The sequence below is a fragment of the Heloderma suspectum genome, chromosome W (assembly GCF_057233095.1).
Source record: "Heloderma suspectum isolate Gila_16-S chromosome W, 16-S_ref, whole genome shotgun sequence".
NCBI lineage: Eukaryota > Metazoa > Chordata > Lepidosauria > Squamata > Helodermatidae > Heloderma > Heloderma suspectum.
The window spans coordinates 60,307,527-60,331,108 of NC_139475.1; the positions used below are offsets into that span (position 1 = coordinate 60,307,527).

Here is a 23,582-nt window from a genome sequence, read left to right on the forward strand (position 1 = left end):
AGGGGCCTACAAGGCCATCGAGTCCAACCCCCTGCTCAATGCAGGAATCCAAGTCAGAGCAGCCCTGACAAATGGCTGTCCAGCCTCGTCTTAAAGGCCTCCAGTGTGGGAGAGCCCACCACCTCCCCAGGTCATTGGTTCCATTGCCGTATTGATATAGATATATAGATATAGATTTTAGATATATATATAGAGAGAGAGAGATATCTAAGCTATATATATATATGTGTGTATTAGATATAGATATATATATATATTACAGATACATATCTAAGATATATATTTATATATATATATATCTTAGATATATATAGATAGATATATATCTCTCGCTCGTTCTCTCTCTCTCTCTCTCGCTCCCTCGCTCTCCATCTCCCTCTCCCCCTCCCTCCGTCTCGCTCCCTCTCCCTCTTCCTCCCTCGATCTCGATCGCTCTCGCGCTCTCGATCGCTCTCTCGATCTCGCGCTCTCTCTCGCGCTCTCTCTCGCGCGCTCTCTCTCGCTCTGTCTCTCTCTCGCTCTGTCTCTCTCTCTCCCCCTCTCTCCATCTCGCTCGATCTCCCTCTCTCTCTCTCTCCTTCTCCCTCTCGCTCTCGCTTGATCTCCCTCTCCCTCTTGCTCTATCTCCCTCTCCCTCTCCCTCTCGCTCAATCTCCCTCTCTCTCTCCCTCTCCCTCAATTTCCCTCTCCTTCTCCCTCTCCCTCTCGCTCGATCTCCCTCTCCCTCTCCCTCTGGCTCGATCTCCCTCTCCCTCTCCCTCTGGCTCTCGCTCTCGCTCAATCTCCCTCTCTCTCCCTCTCCCTCCCTCTCCCTCAATCGCTCTCTCGCTCGCTCTCTCGCTCTCTCTCTCTCCCTCGCTCGCTCTCTCTCTCTCGTGCGCTCTCTCGCTCTCCCTCTCGCTCTCTCTCTCTCTCCCACTCCCTCCCTCTCTCTCTCTCTCCCTCTCTCTCCCTCTCCCTTTCCCTCGATCGCTCTCTCGCTCTCTCGCTCGCGCTCTCTCTCTCTCTCGCGCGCTCTCTCTCTCGCTCTCTCCCTCTCCCTCCCTCGATCGCTCTCCCTCCCTCGATCGCTCTCTCGATCGCTCTCTCGATCTGGCGCTCTCGCGCTCTCGCTCTCTCTCACTCTCTCTCTCTCGCTCGCTCTCTCTCTCTCGCTCTCGCTCGATCTCCCTCTCCCTCTCGCTCGATCTCCCTCTCTCTCCCTCGATCGCTCTCTCGATCTCGATCGCTCTCTCGATCGCTCTCTCAATCTGGCGCTCTCGTGCTCTCGCTCGCGCTCTCGATCTCGCTCTCTCTCTCGATCTCTCTCACTCTCGATCTCTCTCTCTCTTGCTCTCTCTCTCTCTCGCTCTTTCGCTCGCTCTCTCTCCCCCTCCCCCTCCCGCTCTCTCCCTCTCTCGCTCGCTCGCTCTCTCGCTCGCTCTCTCTCTCGATCTCCCCCCTCTCCCCCTCTCCCTCTCTCCCCCTCTCTCCTTCTCGCTCGATCTCCCTCTCCCTCTCCTTCTCGCTCGATCTCCCTCTCCCTCTCCCTCTCGCTCGATCTCCCTCTCTCTCCCTCGATCTCGATCGCTCTCTCGATCGCTCTCTCAATCTGGCGCTCTCGCTCGCTCTCTCGCGCTCTCTCTCTCTCTCGCTCGCTCGCTCTCGCTCCCTCGCTCTCCATCTCCCTCTCCCTCTCCCTCCATCTCGCTCCCTCTCCCTCCCTCGATCTCGATCGCTCTCTCGATATCGATCGCTCTCTCGATCTCGCGCTCTCGATCGCTCTCGCTCGCGCTCTCTCTCGCGCGCTCTCTCTCGCTCTGTCTCTCGCTCTCTCTCTCTCCCCCTCTCCATCTCGCTCGATCTCCCTCTCCCTCTCTCTCTCCCTCTCGCTTGATCTCCCTCTCCCTCTCCCTCGATCTCCCTCTCGCTCTCTCTCTCTCTCCCTCTCCCTCAATTTCCCTCTCCTTCTCCCTCTCCCTCGATCTCCCTCTCCCTCTCGCTCTCTCTCTCTCTCTCCCTCTCCCTCAATTTCCCTCTCCTTCTCCCTCTCCCACTCCCTCTCCCTCTGGCTCTCGCTCTCGCTCAGTCTCCCTCTCCCCCCTCTCCCTCCCTCTCCCCCCCTCCCTCAATCGCTCTCTCGCTCTCTCTCTCGCTCTCTCTCTCTCTCCCTCTCGCTTGATCTCCCTCTCCCTCTCCCTCTCGCTCAATCTCCCTCTCCCTCTCGCTCGATCTCCCTCTCTCTCTCTCTCTCCCTCTCCCTCAATTTCCCTCTCCTTCTCCCTCTCCCTCTCGCTCGATCTCCCTCTCCCACTCCCTCTCCCTCTCGCTCGATCTCCCTCTCCCTCTGGCTCTCGCTCAGTCTCCCTCTCCCTCCCTCTCCCTCTCCCTCTCCCTCCCTCTCCCTCTCCCTCTCCCTCTCCCTCCCTCTCCCTCTCCCTCCCTCGATCGCTCTCTCGATCGCTCTCTCAATCTCGATCGCTCTCTCAATCGCTCTCTCGATCTGGCGCTCTCGCTCGCTCGCTCTCGATCTCTCTCACTCTCTCTCTCTCTCTCTCGCTCTCTCTCTCTCGCTCGCTCTCGCTCGCTCTCTCGCGCTCTCTCCCCCTCTCCCTCCTTCTCCCCCTCCCCCTCCCCCTCTCCCTCCCTCCCCCCCTCCCCCTCTCCCTCCCTCCCCCCCTCCCCCTCTCCCTCCCTCCCCCCTCCCCCTCTCCCTCCCCCTCCCTCGATCTCCCTCGCTCTCTCAATCTGGCGCTCTCGCTCCCTCCCTCTCCCTTTCTCTCCCCCTCGCTCGATCTCCCTCTCCCTCTCCCCCTCGCTCGATCTCCCTCTCCCTCTCCCTCTCGCTCGATCTCCCGCTCCCTCTCGCTCGCTCTCTCGATCTCGCTCGCTCTCTCGCTCGCTCTCTCGATCTCTCTCTCTCGATCTCTCTCTCTCGATCTCCCTCTCCCTCTCTCCCCCTCTCGCTCCCTCTCTCGCTCGATCTCCCTCTCCCTCGATCTCCCTCTCCCTCGATCTCCTTCGATCTCGATCGCTCTCTCGATCTCGCTCGCTCTCTCGCTCGCTCTCTCAATCTGGCGCTCTCGCGCACTCTCTCGCTCTCGCGCACTCTCTCGCTCTCTCGCTCGATCTCCCTCTCTCCCTCCCTCCCTCACTCTCCCTCCCTCACTCTTCCCCTCCCTCTCCCTCTCCTTCGATCTCTCTCGATCTCGCAGACAGCGAGATCTCAGCAGACAGCCATCTTGCCTTCTTGGTTTTCTTTTTCTTTGGGACGTTTTTTGTTGCCGCCTCCTGAACAATGTTGCAAACTTCTGTCCATAGTTCTCCGGGACCCTATCTACTAAATCTAGTCCCTGAAATCTATTCTTCACCTCCACTGCATATTCATTCATTATTCAATGATTTCTTTTACCTCAGGCCAAATTCCCTAAACCTTCACCCTAGCCAAATACACCCACAACCAAGTCCCACTCTTGGGCAGAATCTTTTTCTGACTCCCAGCACTTGTATTTATATTGTCACCAGCCACATATGGTTACCCCACACAGAAGGTATAGTTTAGTATTCAGGCCTTAGCTGTGCACTACACACAGTCTTCCTCTGACTCCCAGAGCTTGTATTTATGTTGTATTTGTGACCGCTTGGACAATTTATCTAGGTTTTGTACTGCCTGCTTGTGTCACCTTCTTCTGGCAAGACTTTGGGGCAGCCTCCTGGTATAACACAACCGCCCTACACCTGATCATTACTAGCCACATAGGGTTACCCCACAGAGAAGGAATAGCTTAATAGTCAGGCCTTAGCTATGCACTTTCTCCTCAGCTTTCCCCTAGTCCTTCGAAAACACCACCCACCAAACAGCAAATCTTCTCCCTCACGGACTACCACAGACTGACAAACTCCAGCTGACTTTTCCTGTTCTTTTCCACCTGGCTACACTCCTCAGCCCCTCAGAATCGACTTTACCCGCTCCCTATGAGATTTCCTCTCCCCAGCACTGCCACCACCTATGGGTTAACGAGTTAATGTATTAAAGGGATATTTTGTACATAAGGGAATGCTAATATTTACTCTGGGGTTTTCAAAAGACTGCTTAATGACAATTCTGGAGGACTCAAGAGACACTGTAGCTCCCACAAGTCTCTCAAATTCCCTAAACCTTCACCCTAGCTAAATACACTCACAACCAGGTCCAGCTCTTAGGTGCAGTCTTCCTCTGACTCCCAGAGCTTCTATTTATCTTGTATTTATGACTGCTTGGACAGTTTCCTTGGGTAAATTGTACAATGTTTTACTGCCTGCTTGTATCACCTTCTGGGGAAATCATAGGGCAGCCTCCAGGCATAATACACCCAAGTACAGCTTTCCCCATTCTAAAACACCACCCACCAAATACCAGACCTTCTCCCTCACTGACTACCACAGACTAGCTGCTGGTGGCCATGATGTAGCACTTCCAGGGGCATGCCCTAAACCAGTGGAAATGAGTTTGTACTCTCATCCAACTGTCTTTTTGCCACAGGATACACAACACATCCTGACTACTAACCCATATTCTACAAGGCCAAGTTAGGGATACTTCTGGGTTCAAAGACGAGACAGAAGTCAAATTAATATTTATATTTTCTCCCTTGTGCTTCTTTTAGTTGGTTTTACAGTACCTCTCAAGAGGCAATTGTGGCGCACTGGAGGTGAATGTGTGTTCAGGGGGAGGCTGAAACGGGTCCCCATTGTCATAATCCTGGTTGAAGGTTTGGATATCTGGCAATGGAAAAAAAGAAAGAAAAGGGAAATGGCAGCTGACAGATGTACAAAACAGCTCTGTTCATCTTTAGCCTCAGTCAACAGGAGTTGGGGTTGGCCAGGGCCAGTCCTACCATTAGGCTAAGTGTTGCAGCAGATGCTCAGAGGTGGGGAGGGCGTTTCCAATCTAACCACTGTGCCATTTGATTTCCTTCCCATCCTCTCTCGGCGTCCTTCAACCTGGATGACACCCTTCGGATTGACGGTTGCGCAGACTATGAGACAGACCAGGTATTTGAGAGCACAATAGAGAAAAACAAGGCTGCAGATTGGAACTCTGTTCATGCTCAGAGGCACAAAAACAAGGACAAAGCTCTCTGTGTGTTATGTAACTGTTTCTCTGGTGCAAGCAATTTGCACAGGACTCAGGATCCAACCCCTTCATGGATCACTGCCTTGTTGTGGCGAAGGGGCTTGCGTAACTCAGTGAAGCCATAAGCTGTGCTGTGCAGGGCCACCCAAGATGGACATGTTATGGCGGAGAGTTCTGACAAAATGTGGTCCACTGGAGAAGGAAATGGCAACCCACTCCAGTATCCTTGCCAAGAAAACCCCATGGAACGTATCCCAAGGCTAAAAGATATGATGCCGGAAGATGAGCCCCCCAGATTGGAAGGTGTCCAATATGCTACTGGGGAAGAGCAGAGGGAATTTCCAAGTAGCGCCAGAAAGAGTGAAGAGGCTGGGCCAAAGCTGAAAGGACACTCAGCTGTGGATGTGTCTGGTGGTGAAAAGAACGTCCGATGCTGTAAAGAACAATATTGTTTAGGAACCTGGAATGTAATGAATCAAAGTAAGCTGGAGGTGGTCAAACATGAGATGGCAAGATTGAACATCGACATCTTGGGAATCAGCAAACTAAAATGGACAAGCATGGGCTTAATAGACAAGACCATTATATCTACTACTGTGGGCAAGAATCCCTTAGAAGAAATGGAGTAGCACTCATAGTCAGTAAAAGGGTGGGGAAAGCAGTACTGGGGTACAATCTCAAAAATGATAGAATGATCTCAGTACGAATCCAAGGCAAACCATTCAACATCACAGTAATTCAAGTCTATCCCCAACTATTGAGGCCGAAGAAGCTGAGGTTGATCGGTTCTATGAAGACCTACAACACCTTCCAGAACTAACACCAAAAAAATATGTCCTTTTCATCATAGGGGATTGGAATGCTAAAGTAGGAAGTCAGGAAATCACCGGGATAACAGGCAGGCATGGCCTTGGTGTACAAAATGAAGCAGGACAAAGGCTAATGGAGCTTTGCCAAGAGAACACGCTGATCATAGCAAACACTCTTTTCCAACAGCACAAGAGGCGACTCTGCACATGGACATCACCAGATGGTCAATATCGAAATCAGATTGATTATGTTCTTTGCAGCCAAAGATGGAGAAGCTCCATACAGTCAGTCAAAACAAGACCTGGAGCTGACTGTGGCTCAGATCATGAGCTTCTTGTTGCAAAATTTCGGCTTAAATTGAAGAATGTAGGGAAAACCACTAAACCATTCAGGTATGACCTAAATCATATCCCTGATGAATATACAGTGGAGGTGAGGAATAGATTTCAGGGATTAGACCTGATAGACAGAGTGCCTGAGGAACTATGGACGGAGGTCCGTAACATTGTTCAGGAGGCAGCAACTCAATCCATCCCAAAGAAAAAGAAATGCAAGAAAGCAAAGTGGCTGGCTGAGGAGGCTTTACAAGTAGCTGAGGAAAGAAGGGAAGCAAAAAGCAAGGGAGAAAGGGGAAGATATATCCAACTGAATGCAGAGTTCCAGAGAATAGCAAGGAGAGACAAGAAGGCCTTCTTAAATGAACAATGCAAAGGAATCGAGGAAAACAACAGAACGGGAAAGACTAGGGACCTTTTCAAGAAAATTGGTGATCTCAAGGGAATGTTTTGTGCAAAGACGGGCATGATAAAGGACAAAGAAGGCAGGGACCTAACAGAAGCAAATGAGATTAAGAAGAGGTGGCAAGAATACACAGAAGAACTATACAGGAAAGATCTTGATGTCTCTGATAGCCGCAATGGTGTGGTCAACGAACTTGAGCTGGACATCCTAGAGAGTGAAGTCAAGTGGGCCTTAGGAAGCATTACTAACAACAAAGCAAGGGGAGATGACAGTCTTCCAGCTGAGCTATTTAAAATCCTAAAAGATGATGCTGTTAAAGTGCTACACTCAATATGACAACAAATTTGGAACACTCAGCAGTGGCCACAAGACTGGAAAAGGTCAGGTTACATTCTAATTCCAGAGAAGGGCAATGCCAAAGAGTGTTCAAACTACCGTACAATTGCACCCATTTCACATGCCAGCAAGGTGATGCTCAAAATCCTACAAGCTAGGCTTCAGCAGTACGTGAACTGAGAACTGCTGGAAGTACAAGCTGGGTTTCGAAGAGGCAGAGGAACTAGAGATCAAATCGCCAACGTTCGCTGGATCATGGAGAAAGCAAGAGAATTCCAGAAAAAAGTCTATTTCTGCTTCATTGACTACGCTAAAGCCTTTGATTGTGTGGATCACAACAAACTGTGGCAAATTCTTAAAGTGATGGGAGTACCAGACCACCTTACCTGTCTCCTGAGAAACCTGTTCGAGGGTCAAGAAGCAACAGTAAGAGCCAGACATGGAACAACCGATTGGTTCAAAATTGGGAAAGGAGTGCGACTAGGCTGTATATTGTCGCCCTGCTTATTTAACTTATATGCAGAGTACATCATGAGAAACGCCAGGCTGGATGAATCACAGGTCGGAATTAAGATTGCCAGGAGAATTATCAACAATCTCAGATATGCAGACAATACCACCCTAATGGCAGAAAGCGAAGAGGATCTAAAGAGCCTCTTGTTGAGGATGAGAGTGGAGAGTGCAAAAGCTGGTTTGAAACTCAACATTAAAAAAAACGAAGATCATGGCATCTGGCCCCATCACTTCCTGGCATATAGAAGAAATGGAAGCAGTGACAGATTTTACTTTCTTGGGCTCCAAGATCACCGCAGATGGTGACTGTAGCCATGAAATTAAAAGATGCTTGCTCCTTGGGAGGAAAGCTATGGCAAACCTAGACAGCACAGTAAGAAGCAGAGACATCCCCTTGCCGACAAAGGTCTGTCTAATCAAAGCTACGGTTTTCCCAGTAGCAACATATGGCTGTGAGAGCTGGACTATCAGGAAGGCTGAGCGCCGAAGAATTGATGCTTTTGAACTGTGGTGCTGCAGAAGACTCTTACGCGTCCCCTGGACTGCAAGGAGGTCAAATCAGTCCATCTTAAAGGAAATCAACCCTGACTGCTCATTGGAAGGACAGATACTGAAGCTGAAGCTCAAATATTTTGGCCACCTAATGCAAAGAGAAAACTCTCTGGAAAAGACCCTGATGCTGGGAAAGATTGCAGGCAAAAGGAGAAGGGGACGGCAAGGGATGAGATGGCTAGATAGCATCACTGATGCAATGAATGTGAACTTGAGCACACTCGGGGAGAGCGGAGGACAGGAAGGCTCTGACTTGGATTCCTGCATTGAGCAGGGGGTTGGACTTGATGGCCTTGTAGAACCCTTCCAACCCTACTATTCTATGGTTCTATGAAGGCCTGGCATGCTATGGTCCGTGGGGTCACCAAGAGTCGGACACGACTTAATGACTGAACAACAATAGGATCCAACATGCCAGGAACCTCTACATTCATTTTCTTTCATTTTTAAGATCAAGTTTCTGGCCCTTAAGGCTGAAGAGATTCTGCCTTAAAATGTCAGGGCAAGTGCCTGTTGAAACAGGAGATGCTAGATTTCGTGTGCATTATTTCCTGTGAAAAGATTTTGTCGGAAGACAAGACTTTCAGGCAGATTTGAGCACAGTAACGTTCTATGCTGCTGCAAATCCATGTTTTGCAACTAGGGATCTGTGGAACTGGCCACCACAAGACTCCGTGTGCATTGCACACGTTTAAAAACCTTTTCTCACCAAGGGGCTGCATTAAATCTGTCTGAAGGCTTGTACCAAGTTCCTCTTCAAAAACGGCCCCCAAGGCAGTTGTCTTTGCAAATACTTTTTTGAAAGGCTTGAAGGCAGTTCAATGTGTTGTGTAAACATGGCCTAGCACATCTGTTAACAAAAGGCATTAGTCGTGGGGGAGGGGGGAGACACCTTTTATTAGGGCCAATTTATGGGATTTTTAAAGCTAATTTCTGTGTGACTTTCTAGTTAGTTCTAATAAAGCCTGCCGTTAACACCGGTTAATCCTGTTTGGTTAGCTTAGCTTTTTCCCCCCTTCTGCCCTCCCATCCACGTTTCCTTGTGTCACATCTTTTTAAATTGTAAGCCCTTGGACAAGGACTACCTTCTTTTACTGATTATGTGTAAGCTGCTTCAGGAGTTTTTCCGGGGGTGCCGGTGGCTGAGGAGGGGTATAAAAATACTTCAAATAAATAAAATCAATTTAAAAACATACTTCCCTGGTTAAGAACCATGTTGGGCAGAGGTTCAAAACTCGTTTGAAATGTGCTGCACAGACATGCCCTGACACTGGGGCTTGCAGCGTGGTGTCCTCCCTTTTAAAGATTTTTTATTATCATTTTAACAGGGAGGCTGGAATGCTGCAAAGTGGTTCTTGGCAGGGTTTTTTTCTTTTCACCTCCCTGGTTCGCCTTCTGGGAAGTGAGCTGGCCGTGCCCACTACGGTAGCAATGTTATGAATGAGCAAAGACCCCGCCTGTCCATGGAAGCCATTTTGTGAGAGTGCCCACAACCCTCAACATTCCAAAGGCAGTTGCCAATCCAAAAAAAGGTTGGGGACCTCTGCTAACACATCTGTTCCTTGTGTTTGTTGAGCTTAAAGAGAGCCAGAGAGAGACTCCCTGGATGTTTTCTGAGCACACAGAAAGTGGACTCTGTGCTTGAGCTGCTGTGGCAGGAAGAACTGGAAGTAGAATGTAAGAGAATGGGGACAAAATTTGAAATACGAGGAAACAGAAAAAGAAAACCGGGCCCAACCTAGGAGCAGGATGGAGAGGTACCCTTTACTAGGACTTGGCCATTCACCCCATTACAATGAGGGGGGAAACAGGGGCTAGTTTGAGATAGAGATTTGTGTGTGCCTGATGTAACACGGGGTGTCCCTCTTTCATCTTTTCCTCCTTATTTTTTCCCCCTGGTAAGAAAAGAAAAAGACCATAGGAAAACATGAGATTACAAATGGAAGACACCAATGTCTTGAACCCAGGGCTGGTGTCAAGGGTAGGGCATCTGTTGAGGCCTTACACGCCAGCAGGGGCCCACTGAGAAGAGCGCCCTGGAGCTGCTCCTCTTCTGCCCCGTTGCAACCTGCTTGTTCCCCTGCCTCTCACTCCGGCCCAGACAACAGTGGTGGTAAGAAGGGAGACCTACTGAGGGAGGAGGCCTTTTGAGAGCATCTTGCCCAAAGGTCCTCCAAAACTTGGAGCCAGCACTGCTCAGACTCCCACCCTTTTTCTTTTACACAACCTCTGCTCTCTCTCAAGAGCTACCAGTCCCAGAGGGCCTTGTGAATTGGCAGGAGGGGAGAGATAGAAGGTGCGAGGGACAAAGCTTCAAAATAATCGGGGATATTTATCCCACTGACAGTGGGAAGCAGTGCTGCTGCTAGCATTTATAAACCCAAATCATACGTAATTGTCTAGGACAGATGGATGCTATATGCTGCCTATCTAGCTAAAAGTTACAGATGGAGCATCCAGAAACGGAAGGTGGTTTAAACAGAGGGAAGTAAAAGAAGTGAAAGGGTACCAATCCATTTTTCAGAACAGAAAAATGGATTGGTGCCCTTTCACTTCTTTGGCACTGTGCCTGGCGCCTGTCCCCCTACCCCCACCCCACACACAAACCACCAAAATGTACAGCAGCGAGAAAAGAAGCGGTTTGCCACCAAAAACGAGCAACATTTATCCTTAATCCTCCATAGCAGCAAACTAATTTGTTTGAAGTGCCACCGCTAAATTCAGCAATGTGGCAGCAGCCATGTGCAGTCCATGTGTGTGTGTAAAGTTGCCCACTCCTGCTTTGTGGTGCCCAGCTCAGGCTGAAAGTGTAGTTTTAGAATTAAAATAGATTCCTTCCTTCCTTCCTCCTGCCCTCGACTCATGAGATTGGATGTATGGTTGAGACCGGGGTGGTGACGCAGTGGTGTATCTGTGGAAAGGCAGCAGCCCTGTTACAAATACGTACCAGGCCTCCTCCCCAAACGATGCTCAGACTTTGCCATCAAGTGGGAGGATCTGTCGGAGCTCCCCCGCCCCGGCAAATTTCAGCAGACATTTAATCTCTAGTCTGTTGCTTTATTAATTTGACCACTGACTTCTTAAAGACTTTCGTCTTGACGTCTAATATCGACAGGCCCAAGTGCTGATGCTGGGCCCGTTTGCTGCTGCCCCTATCACCTGCTGTTGTTGTGGGGGGGGCCTTGGGCTGCAGCGCCTGGACTTCAGGCAAAGTCTAGCCCCACCAGAAGTGGGGCCGGCGCCACTGAAGAGAAACCCACCAACCCCTCTCCGCCTTGGTAGCTGTCAACTTTTGAACTGCAGACGTTGGAGGACAAAGAGTGAGGGGGGACGGCTGTTGCCCAGTGTTCGTTTGCCTGTCCCCAGGAGGAAGCAGGATGCCAGGTTTAAACGTTCCAACGAGCCTTGCTTTTGCTTGGAGAACTAAAACCCAGGTTTCTCAGCAGCTCTCTCACCCGCCATGAACAGCAGCAGAGATGAACTGGAAGAGGACTGGCACACCCTGCAGGTCACATGTCAGGCAAGCGTGTCGGATATTCCTGAGATGACCCTACAGCAGATGCTGCTGGACAGAGATCTCAGCTTGTCTGATGAGCTGACAGCTCCTCTGGTAGCTCTTGAAATGATGGACGTGTCTATATTTTTGATAGAGAAGGTAGTTTGGCTTTGCAAAACACAAAGAACACCAGCAACTCTCTTTTGCTTAGAAGGTTCTTCTCTGGGGTTGTGTAGAAGCTGGATGGTATGCAGTGGATAGAGGGTTGCCCATTTTTTCCCTGGTTCTGCTCCTACACCTTTAGCAGTTGCCTGACTGGCAGAAATGCATCAGAGGAAGCATCTTTTTTCTACCCTCACCCCCTGCTATTGAGAGAAGGGGTGGAAAACCTCTCCTGCTTGTTTTCTGCATTCCGCTGGGACACAAGTTCAGTGTCAATACATGGCAACCATGAGCAGGGCCCAGGCTCCATTGCCAACTGTAGGCCACCCTTTAACTGGCACTGTGAACTCTAGCTGGCCGGGTTTTGGGGGGCGGGGGAGTGGCCACTTTGACAATGACCTAGTGTAGCATCATTGCTCCAGGGCATGGTGGGATATTTCAAAGGCTGATACATCAGAGCACTACTGCTTGCCTATCGCTGCCAAGGGCGGCCCCTCAAACTAGCCTCCACATCACATTCTGAGCTGGCTCGGAATACAAAAGTATCACAACGTTGAGCTGTATTACAAGATGCACAGGTTCCCTGACACAAGCAAGGCTTCATTACTGGCAGTAACAGCTTTAAGCTAAAATATGCTGGGTGTGTGGTTTTTTTTTTTGTATATTTGGCTCCTCCCCTTTTGCTTTTGCCCTGCCCACCACTGAAATGCAGCCAGAGAGCTTGTCCAAAATGGAATTCAGCCCATGGGCTGAAAGAGGTTCGGAGTCCCTGCTTTAAAGTAACACAGTCCCAGACTACATAGAGCTGCTTTCCACAACCTAGCCACGCTGGCTGGGGATAATGGGAATTGTAGTCTAACACATCTGGAAGGCGCTAGTTAAGAGAAGGCTGACATAGGGCTCAAAAAGTAAAATCCAATGTCTTACTTAGAGTAGACCCACTGAAACAAATGGTGCTTCAGTTAAGCATGACTAACTTAAATCCCATTCATTTCAATGGGTCTACTCTAAGCAGGACTTACATTGGATCTGTGTCCAGAAACCTATATGCAGCCAATGAATTGACAAAAGGCCTTTCCCATTCTCTCCCCCACACAAGGTTCTGGGAGAAATGACCACAAGTATCATGATGAACGCCAAGGCAGAAGTGTCCAAATCTGCAAACTGAAGGACCTGCACCTCAAGTGGGAGATGGAGAGCGAACTGGATGAACCACACAGTGTTCTGAACTGTCGGATATGCCAGCTCTTTGTACGAACTAAGGACAGGTTGATAGACAAGTTGGAGCAACTGATGGATATTACCTGCTCCTTACCAAGGAGGAGATAGGTATGGATATGGAGGGATGTCAGCTCTGGTCACCAAGAGGGAGAGAGCGCCAAAAAAAAATAATAGGGACCTACCCAACAGAGAGAGAGTTTGGTGAACTCTTGGATGAACAAGCGGTACTGAAACATGCTGGGCCATCACTAGCAGTTTTATAGCGCCAGGTGGGATGTCATGGAGTCCTCCTCACCAGATTCCCCTTCAGCCATCTGCAACAGCAGTGCTGCAACTCAGTCAAGATCAGACCCACCTTATCTCCCACTCTCTTGATTCCTCCCCTTCCCCCTTATGACCAGAACCATGTAAGCTCAGGGCAGGGACCACAGCTCAGTGGTAGAGCCCCTGCTTTGCATGGAGAAGGTCCCAGCTTTTTAATGCTGTTTTAAGATTTTGTGTTTATCTTGTTTTTAGACTTGATGGTTTTAACTTCTATGTGTGAAGCACCCAGATAACTTCTGTTGCTGTTGATGGGCAGTTTATGCATACATTTGTAGAGAACACAATACCCTCTGGCCCATTGTGGTTAGTTAACAGAGAGATATTTTTCAAAAGGCAGGGCGGGGAACAGAGGGAGAGAAGTGAACATTAGAGTTCAGTCTGTAGGTATAATACAACAAGAGAGAAAACACAAGTAGTAAGAGGTGTAGAACATCAGTTAGTATTAGAGCCAAGGCAAATGACTTCCAAGTTGATTTTTCAGCTTGGAAGCTGTGATTCTTTTCATTTGAAAAGAATGAAGGATATGCCAGGGGAAACATAGCGAGAAATCAAAGGATAGAGATAAGGCAGTACAAGAACCAGCCGCACTCCTCCCACTGCCATGAAGGCAAAAATAAAGAAATCGGCAAGTAAGCTAAAAAAAACCTTGAAAAGGACAAATTTAGCTTGTTTTCAAGGCTCCATAGTCTTCTTTTTGTGGCTCTGTCAGTGCAAAGGCAGGGGCTGTAGAAGAGGATGGGCTCCTCAGCTGTTGCCCATGGTAGAAAGATCTCTTAAGATCCCTTTCAGCTCTAAAACTCTATGATGCTAAGAAAGTAAGTAGACATTGACAGGAGAGGAGGAGCACCTTGTATTGAACTTTTGATACAAGGCAGAGATGGAAACAGGTGAACAGAATAAGAAAGGCAGGCAGGAGAACATGGCCAAACCAATGAGCAAGAAAAATAAGTCACGCATAAGTTTCTAAGAGCCCCTTGCCCCAAACATCACCAAAAGGTTGCTTTCCAGTCTCCAACCTTCCTTGGGACACCCTCCAAGGACAGAAGGGCATTCTAAAACCTTCCAGGGAGTGTCAGTAGAATCCTGGAGTTACTGGTACCCCATGTGCTAAGATCCACTTTTGGTTCATTTAGTTGTACTTCTCTATCCCACCTTTCAGAAACATAACCAAGATAGCTTACAAATAAATGTTGAAGCAATAGAAAACAAGCAAAAAAAGAAGCATTAACGTTGTTTCTTAGGGCCCAACCAGGTTGGGAGAAACGCATGCTATTTCTGGCCCAGCAAATTGGTGCCCCAGAGACACGGACAAGGAAAGGCGAGATTTAGATTTTTCGGCACCTCCATTCTGTGGCCAGTGTCACATGCTTCAGTCATTCTTCACTCTTGTGGAATCACCACCCCGTGTTCCATAACTGATGGTCAAAACACTCCTGTTTTCTTGTCAGATTGGAACATCTTTATTTCATGGTTACCAAGAACAAAATACCTTGGATTCTATCAATATTTTGCCAGTATTCCTCCTCTACCTGGATTCCTTCTGGCCAAAGCAGTTCGGAATAAGTCTGCTTCAGTTAAAAATCCTGAAACCCACATCCCATTGTGCTGTAAAAAGTTAATGACCCAGCATTTTCCTCCCCTTCTGGGGCAACTCTGCTGCAGCATACCCTCTGGCCTGGATCACAGGCTCCTGGCGTTCCTGCAGCAGGGTACGAGGGAGTCAGGCTGCTGCAGCCACTCACACCCCACTGGAGTAATGTTTGCAGGGCCTGCCTATCTCAGCAGGAGAGGACAGCATCAGCAACTATCCTGAAGCAACAGAGAAATGGGGAAGGGGTGGGCGGGTGAGGAAGAGATACAATGACAGAAACAATGCGGGTTCAGCATCAAGAGCACAGTTCTAATGTAACCTCAAATGGGGATGATCAAATCAGAGGTGGATTCCCTTTCCCTGGCTGAGAAAAGGAGAAGCCTAGCCAGTTCTCAGCTGCAAATGAGCCCAATCCACTAACAAACAGCAGCCCTGCAGGAGCAGCACTTGATGGGTGGCACTCTGATAATCGGGGGCCACAGAAGAACACAAACGCGGGGCACCTTGAACACAACCGTTTCTCCGCTTTCTCGTTCCTCGCCCGAGAGAGGGAAGGGTAGAACGAGAGAGAAAAACTCAATAAAGAAGTTTGATGAAGGTAAATCACATTTTTTTCATTAAAAAACAACCCTTTATATATTCATTTCACGTCTGCTGAAATCACAAGAGACAAGGCAAGAGCGAAGGTTCAGGGGAGATGGGGAAACACCCCCCCCCAAAAAAAACATGGGACTGATACAACATACAGCAGTGTGGGGTCACCCTGGAAATTTGTAATTCTCTAGGGAGCAAGAGGGGGGCAGGAGGAAGAGGAAAGCGAGGAGGAGAGAGAGAGGAGGAGGAGGGCACAGGGGGAAGGGGACATGAGCTAGAATGTTATCTACTGTGTGGTTTGGAAAAGCATCTCTGAAACACAGGGCAAATGACAGGCCGGGCCCACGGGGGCTATCGGGTCGCCACAAGCTGGGGGCCACTTTCTCGCAGGGCTTTCCTTCAGCCTCAGTTCTCATCGTCTTCGTCGGCCGAGTCTGACTCCGTGCAAGCCTCCTCCCGCTCAGCCCCTGCCCGTTCTGTCTCAGGATACTCCTGCGCTCTACAAGAACACAGGGAAGGAAGAAGACAGGAGGAGGGAGAGAAAGCGAACGAACAGAACTGGGTGATCTTCTACTGACGCCAGGCCAAGGCAGGAAACTAGAACTCCCCCCAGATGTGTTGGGCCATAGCTCCTGTCGTCTGCAGTCAGCACATCGGGAATCCAACACTTCTGGAGGGCGCCAGGTTGTGGGGAGGCTGTTTTACACGGCAGAGGTCCCCAACCTTTTTGGGTTGGTGGGCATATTTGGAATCTTAAGTGTCAAGGGTGCTCTCACAAAATGGCTGCCATGGTAAGCTGGGGTGGGGGGAGATGGTAGTCACCAAGCACTCATTTCCCAGGAGTAAAAGAAAAGCAACTGGCCCAAGAACTGGGTTTCCCATTCCCTTAAATGGCTGCCACAGTGGGCATGGCATAGAACACTCATTTCCCAGAAGGCAAACTGGTGAGACTGAAAGGACAGTAACCTGCCCAAGAACCTTCTAAGTCCAAGGCAGAGGTGGGATCTGAGTTCCAGAACACAAGACCATACTTTGGAACCCAAATGAAGATGGCACAGGTGGCCAGCCCTCCACTTCGCAGCAAGCCAGCCTCCCCATTTTTGCTAAAACAAAAAAAGCTCTTAAGAAATTAAAACAAAAAACAGGAAAGGCAGGGAGCTGAGAGGTGCCTGTGAGCATCATGTTGGAGAAAACAGTTTTAGAACAGCGTTACAATAGATTGTAGGACAGGATAAGCCTAGCAGCTTGTCTGTCACCCTGAATGCAAGATGCTGCCCTCAGGAGAGTCACACCATTGGCCCATCTTGGCCAATACTGGCAGTGAATCTCTCCTAAGTCTCAGACAGAGATTTGGGGGGGGGGGGGGCTCTTTCCCATCAGGTGGGACCACATCCTTCTTTTAGCTGGAGATGCCAAGTGCCTTGTGCATGCAAAGCTAACCTAGAACAAGGCTCTCATCAATTTCTCACGAAAATGACTGATTCCAAATTCTGCATACTTTATCTATCTATATATATTCAGCCAATATACCTAATTCATTCCAACTGCAAAATCTGGATCTCTATAGGTGGGAGTCTGGGATTGATTGATTTTAAACAGCTGATCCCCCAACAGGCATCACCTCTGTACAGCACACAACACAGTTTTAACTGTGTTGCCCTTGAGTAACACTTGATCTCCAAACCCAGAAACAACCCTTACTCATTGTGGGCATCTTCAGGGGATGCCCCTCTCTTGGCCTCTCCAGAATTCCAATCTTCACCTCCGTCCTTGTTCTCTGCTACACCTTCCACTTTCTGGGCTGCCGACTCTCCATTCACAGGGGCTGGGAGATCTGAGGAAGGAAGAGATGTGAGTCTCAAGGCAAGAGATAAATGCAATCCGAAGGCAGGGAGAACTGATATGTTATAAAAAATAAAAAGGAATACACTTTGCCAAATCCCCCTAATGTTGTGTGTCTCCTACTGCTCGCTTTGGGTGGGCCAGCCCAACAAGGAATTGAGCATTTCAGTAGGCATGGAAAGCTGACAGACTTTGGGGGCAGGGGGAATGGGAAACCAGGTGGGAGGGGGAATGGAATGGAGTTGTGTAGAAAACGGCACAGCTGACTGGCTGACACACTGGTCCCACTTCCTGTGAAGATGATGGGGTGGCTGACCTTGCATCGAGCAGGAGCAAGCAAGGTTTCATCTCCCTCTCAAACAGAAGGAAACAACCCCAACGTGTCTCCTGCGAAAAGGCCCGCCCTGCCCCCCTCAGCGCAGCCACCTTTACCAGCACATGTCTTTTCTTTGTCCCTCTCATTCAGTGTTTCTCCTTCGGGCAGCTTCTCCTTGCCTTTGTCCCCTTCGCCCTTGTCCTTCTCAGAGTTGGCCCGGCTGACTTTCTGGTTCACTCCAACCTTTGGCCCCAAGACACGGGACTTCAGGCACGTGTAGACTTCAGCTGCCTTCTCCATCACGTCTTTGTTTGCTTTGTAACGCCGAATCTTATCACACACAGACAGACAGACAGAGGGACGTGAACGCTCCCACCTCTGAGAGTTCAAAAGGGCAAGCCTGAAGGACTTCCCTCAGGGCCGTCCCCCCGACTAAAGAAATCACAGTCTATCAGCCACACAAGTTTTAATCCTGTAGCACAGGGGTGAGGAACATGCAGTCAGCATGTGCCCCCCACCGCTCCTGTACTGTTCTTATGCTCCTGGAGGAGGGAGAGGTGGCTGGCCAAAGAGAACACAGGAAAGGTAGTCCAGGCACTGGGAGTGAATGTAGCAGAAATGCTAGCAGACAAGAGAGACACATACCAGCACTCCAAGAACCCTCCCTGCGTAGACAGCGGGACTCCTTGCAAAAGGGAGGGGATGCACAAATCAAGACTCGCCCCCCTAACCTTTTTCAGGGTGGCCACAACGTCAGTGTGGTTCTGGAGGATCTGAGAGGTGACCTGTAGGCTGCCAAGCTCTTCCAGTGCACTCAGGCAACGCTTGATGTCCTGTAGAGGGAGCACAAGGTGGTGCGATGAACTTTCAGGCCTCTGAAGTTTAGACAAACTGGGGGTGGATGGGTGGGTGATGCCATTACCAGGTTTTCCCCCTGGACTGTACCAATTCAGACTTGCAATGCTCATGGGCAGAGATGGGTCCATTCTAGGGTGACAGGTAGGCCCAAGAAGCCCGGGTGGCCCCTGGTGTGAGCTGAGCATGTGCCTGCCAAACGTGGTCCCAGAATCTTTTGTAATGCATAGCGAACAAGCCTTCCCGCTCCTCCCCCTCTCTCCCAGCAGGGAAAAGCTCTTTATCTTTGAGCAGCTTTTCCTTGCTGGGAGAGGGAACGAAACCTGAGGAGGAAGCTGCTTCCTTCTGAGTAGACATGCAGAGGTTTGATATTTGATATACTATTCAAAGTGCTGCTGAGCAATTCAGTCCTGCTTACCTATGGGTACAAAAGGCAGCAGAGAAAATACAAGCCCCACTAGCGGCAGTGTGTTTCTGTATGAAACTGCACATGGGTAGCCCTTGGCAGGTACTGGATGCAGCCCTCAGGGCCAAAAAGGTTGTGCACCCCTGACCTCAGATGCTGCCAAACTCAAAAGGTATCCCTTCTGCCCTGGTTGCCAAAGCATCTTCTCTTTGTTGAATCTGAACCAGGAACACAGCTGGCAAAAGACCCACCTCCCTACTCGGGTCTGGCGGGTGCCACCAACATCTTCACAGGGGCCAAAAGGGCAGGCAATGCCAGGAAAGACTGGAGCCCTCAGGCAAGTTAGGGGCTTGGCCAGGAGAGCTTCCCGAGCCCAGGTTCAAAATGAGGGAGGCCCTGAGCTTACCGGGTTGTCGACTTTCAGAGCAAACTTGATCTCGCTGTGCAATTTCTGGAGTTTCTCCTCGATCGTCAGCTCTGCAAGCAGCGCAAAAGGTTTTGAAAGCCTGCAAAAACCAAAGCGCAGCACCGCCGCCCTCCACACTCCCCTCATCACCAAAGCAATCCAAGTTCCCCCAGTGCCCTTGTTACCTTTTTTCTTCTCCACCCTTCTTTCTGGGAGCAGATCTGACTTTTTCCTGCCTTGTTCCACTTTCAGAGCTCTATAGAGAGGGAGTGAAGAAAAAGGGCAGTAAGAAGCCTGACCATGCCGAGGTGGGGGTGGGGAGAAGAACTGACACTACAGACAGGCCCGTGTCTACTCTTGCACCTATAGAATACCTGCAAACAGGCAACCTGTGCCCCCTCAAAAAGCCAATGCTCGCAATGCCTCAGTTATACTACTGCAGCCTTCCCCAACTTGGCCCCCTCCAAATCTGCTGGACTACAACTCCCATCATCCCCAGCCAGCATGCTGCCTATCTGCATATCAACCTGCCTGGGTATCACATTCATATGCCGAACCTCCCCCTGAGGTCCACCTTCTGCTGTCAGAGATGAGACGGGTTGTGTGATCAGGGACAGGGAAGGGTTGGCTTCTGGAACCCCTTCCCCAAAGAGGTCCACCTGGCCCCTATCCTGTTATCTATTAGGCATCAGGTAAGAGATGCTCCATTCCAGCCTTTTTAGGGATTTCAAATGTCAGTCTGCTGTTTTAGTTACTGTTAAAGCAGTAATTAAATGGGCTTTAATTACCATTTTGTTTGCTTTTTTAATGCCGATTATATTTTATGCTCTTATTGAAATGTTTATGTAAGCCGTCCCAGGATCATTTTTTATTACGGGGGGGGGGGGGGGGATATTTTCTGGCCCAGGTGTATGTTTGTTTCCAGAAAGAAAATAGTATGTGGTAAGAGGTTGAAATTTGGGGACATTGTGCAGGTGACAGGACCCAACAGTGTCACAGGGGGACAATGTTCTAGGTCTTCTTGTTCAGTCGTTCAGTCGTGTCCAACTCTTCGTGACCCCGTGGACCACAGCACGCCAGGCCTTCCTGTCCTGCGCTCTCTCCCGGAGCGTGCTCAAGTCCATATTCATTGCATCGGTGATGCTATCTAGCCATCTCATCCTCTGCCGTCACCTTCTCCTTTTGCCTTCAGTCTTTCCCAGCATCAGCGTCTTTTCCAGAGAGTTTTCTCTTCACATTAGGTGGCCAAAATATTTGAGCCTCAGCTTCAGTATCTGTCCTTCCAATGAGCAGTCAGGGTTGATTTCCTTTAGGATTGACTGATTGGACCTCCTTGCAGTCCAGGGGACGCGTAAGAGTCTTCTCCAGCACCACAGTTCGAAAGCATCAATTCTTCGGCGCTCAGCCTTCCTTATAGTCCAGCTCTCACAGTCATACGTTACTACTGGGAAAACCATAGCTTTGATTGGACGGACCTTTGTCGACAAGGTGATGTCTCTGCTTCTTACTATGCTGTCTAGGTTGGCCATAGCTTTCCTCCCAAGGAACAAGTGTCTTTTAATGTCATGGCTACAGTCACCGTCTGCAGTGATCTTGGAGCCCAAGAAAATAAAATCTGTCACTGCTTCCATTTCTTCCCCTTCTCTATGCCAGGACGTGATGGGGCTAGATGCCATGATATTCGTTTTTTTAATGTTGAGTTTCAAACCAGCTTTTGCACTCTCCTCTTTCACCCTCCACAAGAGGCTCTTTAGATCCTCTTCGCTTTCTGCCATTAGGGTGGTATCGTCTGCGTATCTGAGGTTGTTGATAATTCTCCTGGCAATCTTAATTCTGACCTGTGATTCATCCAACCCGGCGTTTTTCATGAGGCACTCTGCATATAAGTTAAATAAGCAGGGTGACAATATGCAGCCTTGTCGTACTCCTTTCCCAATTTTGAACCAATCGGTTGTTCCACGTCTGGTTCTTACTGTTGCTTCTTGACCCTCGTACAGGTTTCTTAGGAGACAGGTAAGGTGGTCTGGTACCCCCATCTCTTTAAGGATTTGCCAGTTTGTTGTGAGCCACACAATCAAAGTTCCATGGGGTTTTCTTGGCAAGAACACTGGAGTGGGTTGCCATTTCCTTCTCCAGTGGACCACATTTTGTCAGAACTCTCCGCCATGACCGGTCCGTCTTGGGTGGCCCTGCACGGCATAGCTTATGGCTTCACTGAGTTACGCAAGCCCCTTTGCCACAACAAGGCAGTGATCCATGAAGGGGGTTGTAGGTCTACTTCTGTGTAAATTCTGCAATGTCAAGTGTGTTTGGGGTAACTTTGTAACCCCACCTCATTGGACGAGGGTGAAAACAGATTATTTCTAGGAGCCTGGATTCTGTGCCCAAAAATGCATTCTACACTCCCACAGGGCCATGACACACACAGCCCTGGGTACACATCCCCCCCTCCCCAAACTCCTTCATCTTAGTTGGCAACTAAGAATCTAGTGCCTGAATATGCTTTTTTCCTCCTCCCTCCCAATCCTTTCCTTTTGTGTTGTGCCTTTTAGATTGTAACCCTGTCTTATTTCTTATCTTTGTAAGCCACCTTGGGAGACTTTTTGGCTAAAAGGCAGGATAAGCATGCTATAACCAAATAAATAAATCTGCAAGCCAGCTTGGCTCCTTACTTGTTCCGTGGCTTATTGTCTCCTTGGCCCCTCTTCTCCTTTTGACTCAGTTTCCTTGAGAGTTCTGAGGACGACTGCTTCTTTGGAGGCTTTTTCACCTAAAAGGGGTGGAGGGAGACGCCACAAAGAGGCATTCACATTCCAGACAGTGAAAACCTTCTTTCTTTCACTTTATTTATGAATCACTTATTGCTAAAGAAATTTCTAAGCAATGCACGGAGGACAACATTACTTGCCTGGGAAAGGCTGTTGGAAAAAGGATGTTTTTAGTAGGCACCGAAAATGCAGAAAACTTGGCGCCTGCCTAATTTGTAGCGGAAGGGAACTCCAGACCGTGGGAGCTATGGTACTCAAGGCCTGATGAGGGACACCACCATCTCCAGATGAACGTAGCAACCGAAGAGGCTGGGAGGGGATCAGGCCATCTCTTTTGTATCCTGGTCCTGAGTTGTTTAGGGCCTTGTAAACAAGTACCAAAACCATAAAAGCTTCCAGGTTCCTTCTCCCCATCCTCGGAGTACACACGGCCACAAAAAATTGCTTCCATTTGGCCTTGTGGGAACTACTCTGCTTTTCCCCAGAACCCTGAGATCCACCAACCAGAGACTGGTGCAAACAAAGCACACTTAGCACCAGATCTAAACAGAGCTCATAGTCCTCTGCTACACAAAAATCCACTCCTGGTGACCACAAGCTTTTGGGCAGGGAGAGTCATTTTACTGCAGCAACTGTTCAACAACTGGGAGTCAGAAATCCTTGCAAATCCTTGATCTATAGCAAACCACCCCGAGATCTACCAGTAAATGGAGATCTACTGTCTGCAAACTCTGCCTGAGAGTGTGCTTCGACTTCCACACTGCCTTTCCCAAACTTGTGATCGCAGCAGAATGGGGTGGGCTTGGGGGTTGGAATCAAAACAAGAGGTATACTTCACTCTTACACCAAAGGTCAGCCTTCCCCTACCTGGAGCCATCCAGATGTGTTAGATTACAACTCCCAGTATCCCCCAGCCAGCATGGCTGGCTGGAGAATGCTGGGAGTTGCAGTCCAACATATCTAGAGGGCACTGGGTTGGGGAACCCTGCCCAAGGTGATTTACTCTGACGGTGCAAGAAAAGAAAGGAAATATTTCCCCACCCATTTGTTTCCAGGCCCAGTTCAAAGCACTGGTCACAGGATCCACAAAGCCCAATCTGGCTGGGGGCTGGGATATGTGAAGGATTGCCTCGAACCGCATGGGCCCCCCACCCCCAGAGCAGCAGAAAAGGTGCCCTTCAAATTCATATGGGTGGAAAAGAAATGTTGGTACTTACCATGATATGTTCATTGTCTGCAGTGGATGGACTTATATGGTCCCATCATATAAGTCATATAACCCATCCTTATATGGGTTGCTCCTCCCACTTGCTCCAATAGGCAGAAATATGCAAATTAACTAAATTGCCCTCTCACAGTAGGAGAGCAACTTACTTCCAGTTCAGAAGATGTCTCAGCCTCAAATTTCCAGTAACTTTATTAGTAAAAACATTGATCAACACCTTCAGAAGAACTAATTGAGGAAACCCCTGATCAGCGACAGATTGCTGCTGGGTGGATAGGATACCCTCCATCCACTGGAGAAAATGAACGTATTACGGTACGTACCAACGT

The 23,582-nt window shown here is 49.3% G+C and overlaps 1 protein-coding gene across 7 annotated transcripts in view; it reads right to left on the reverse strand.

Moving 5' to 3' along the window:
• The window catches only part of LOC146334070 (hepatoma-derived growth factor-related protein 2-like), a 73,052-nt gene that overhangs the window by 23,937 nt on the left and 25,533 nt on the right, over window positions 1–23,582 (reverse strand). The window contains exons 10-17 of one of the 7 annotated variants that reach the window (XR_014786437.1): window positions 21,933–22,030; window positions 19,446–19,516; window positions 19,261–19,331; window positions 18,325–18,426; window positions 17,710–17,923; window positions 17,137–17,269; window positions 13,109–13,240; window positions 11,600–11,682 (exon numbers count right to left, since the gene is read on the reverse strand). Coding sequence is in view for 6 of the 7 variants with exons in the window: in XM_084825278.1 (XP_084681404.1) it covers window positions 15,841–15,934; window positions 17,137–17,269; window positions 17,710–17,923; window positions 18,325–18,426; window positions 19,261–19,331; window positions 19,446–19,516; window positions 21,933–22,030 (783 nt within the window). In the remaining variant the exon portion in view is untranslated. The other 6 variants (XM_084825284.1, XM_084825279.1, XM_084825281.1 and 3 more) reach the window with 6 other exon arrangements.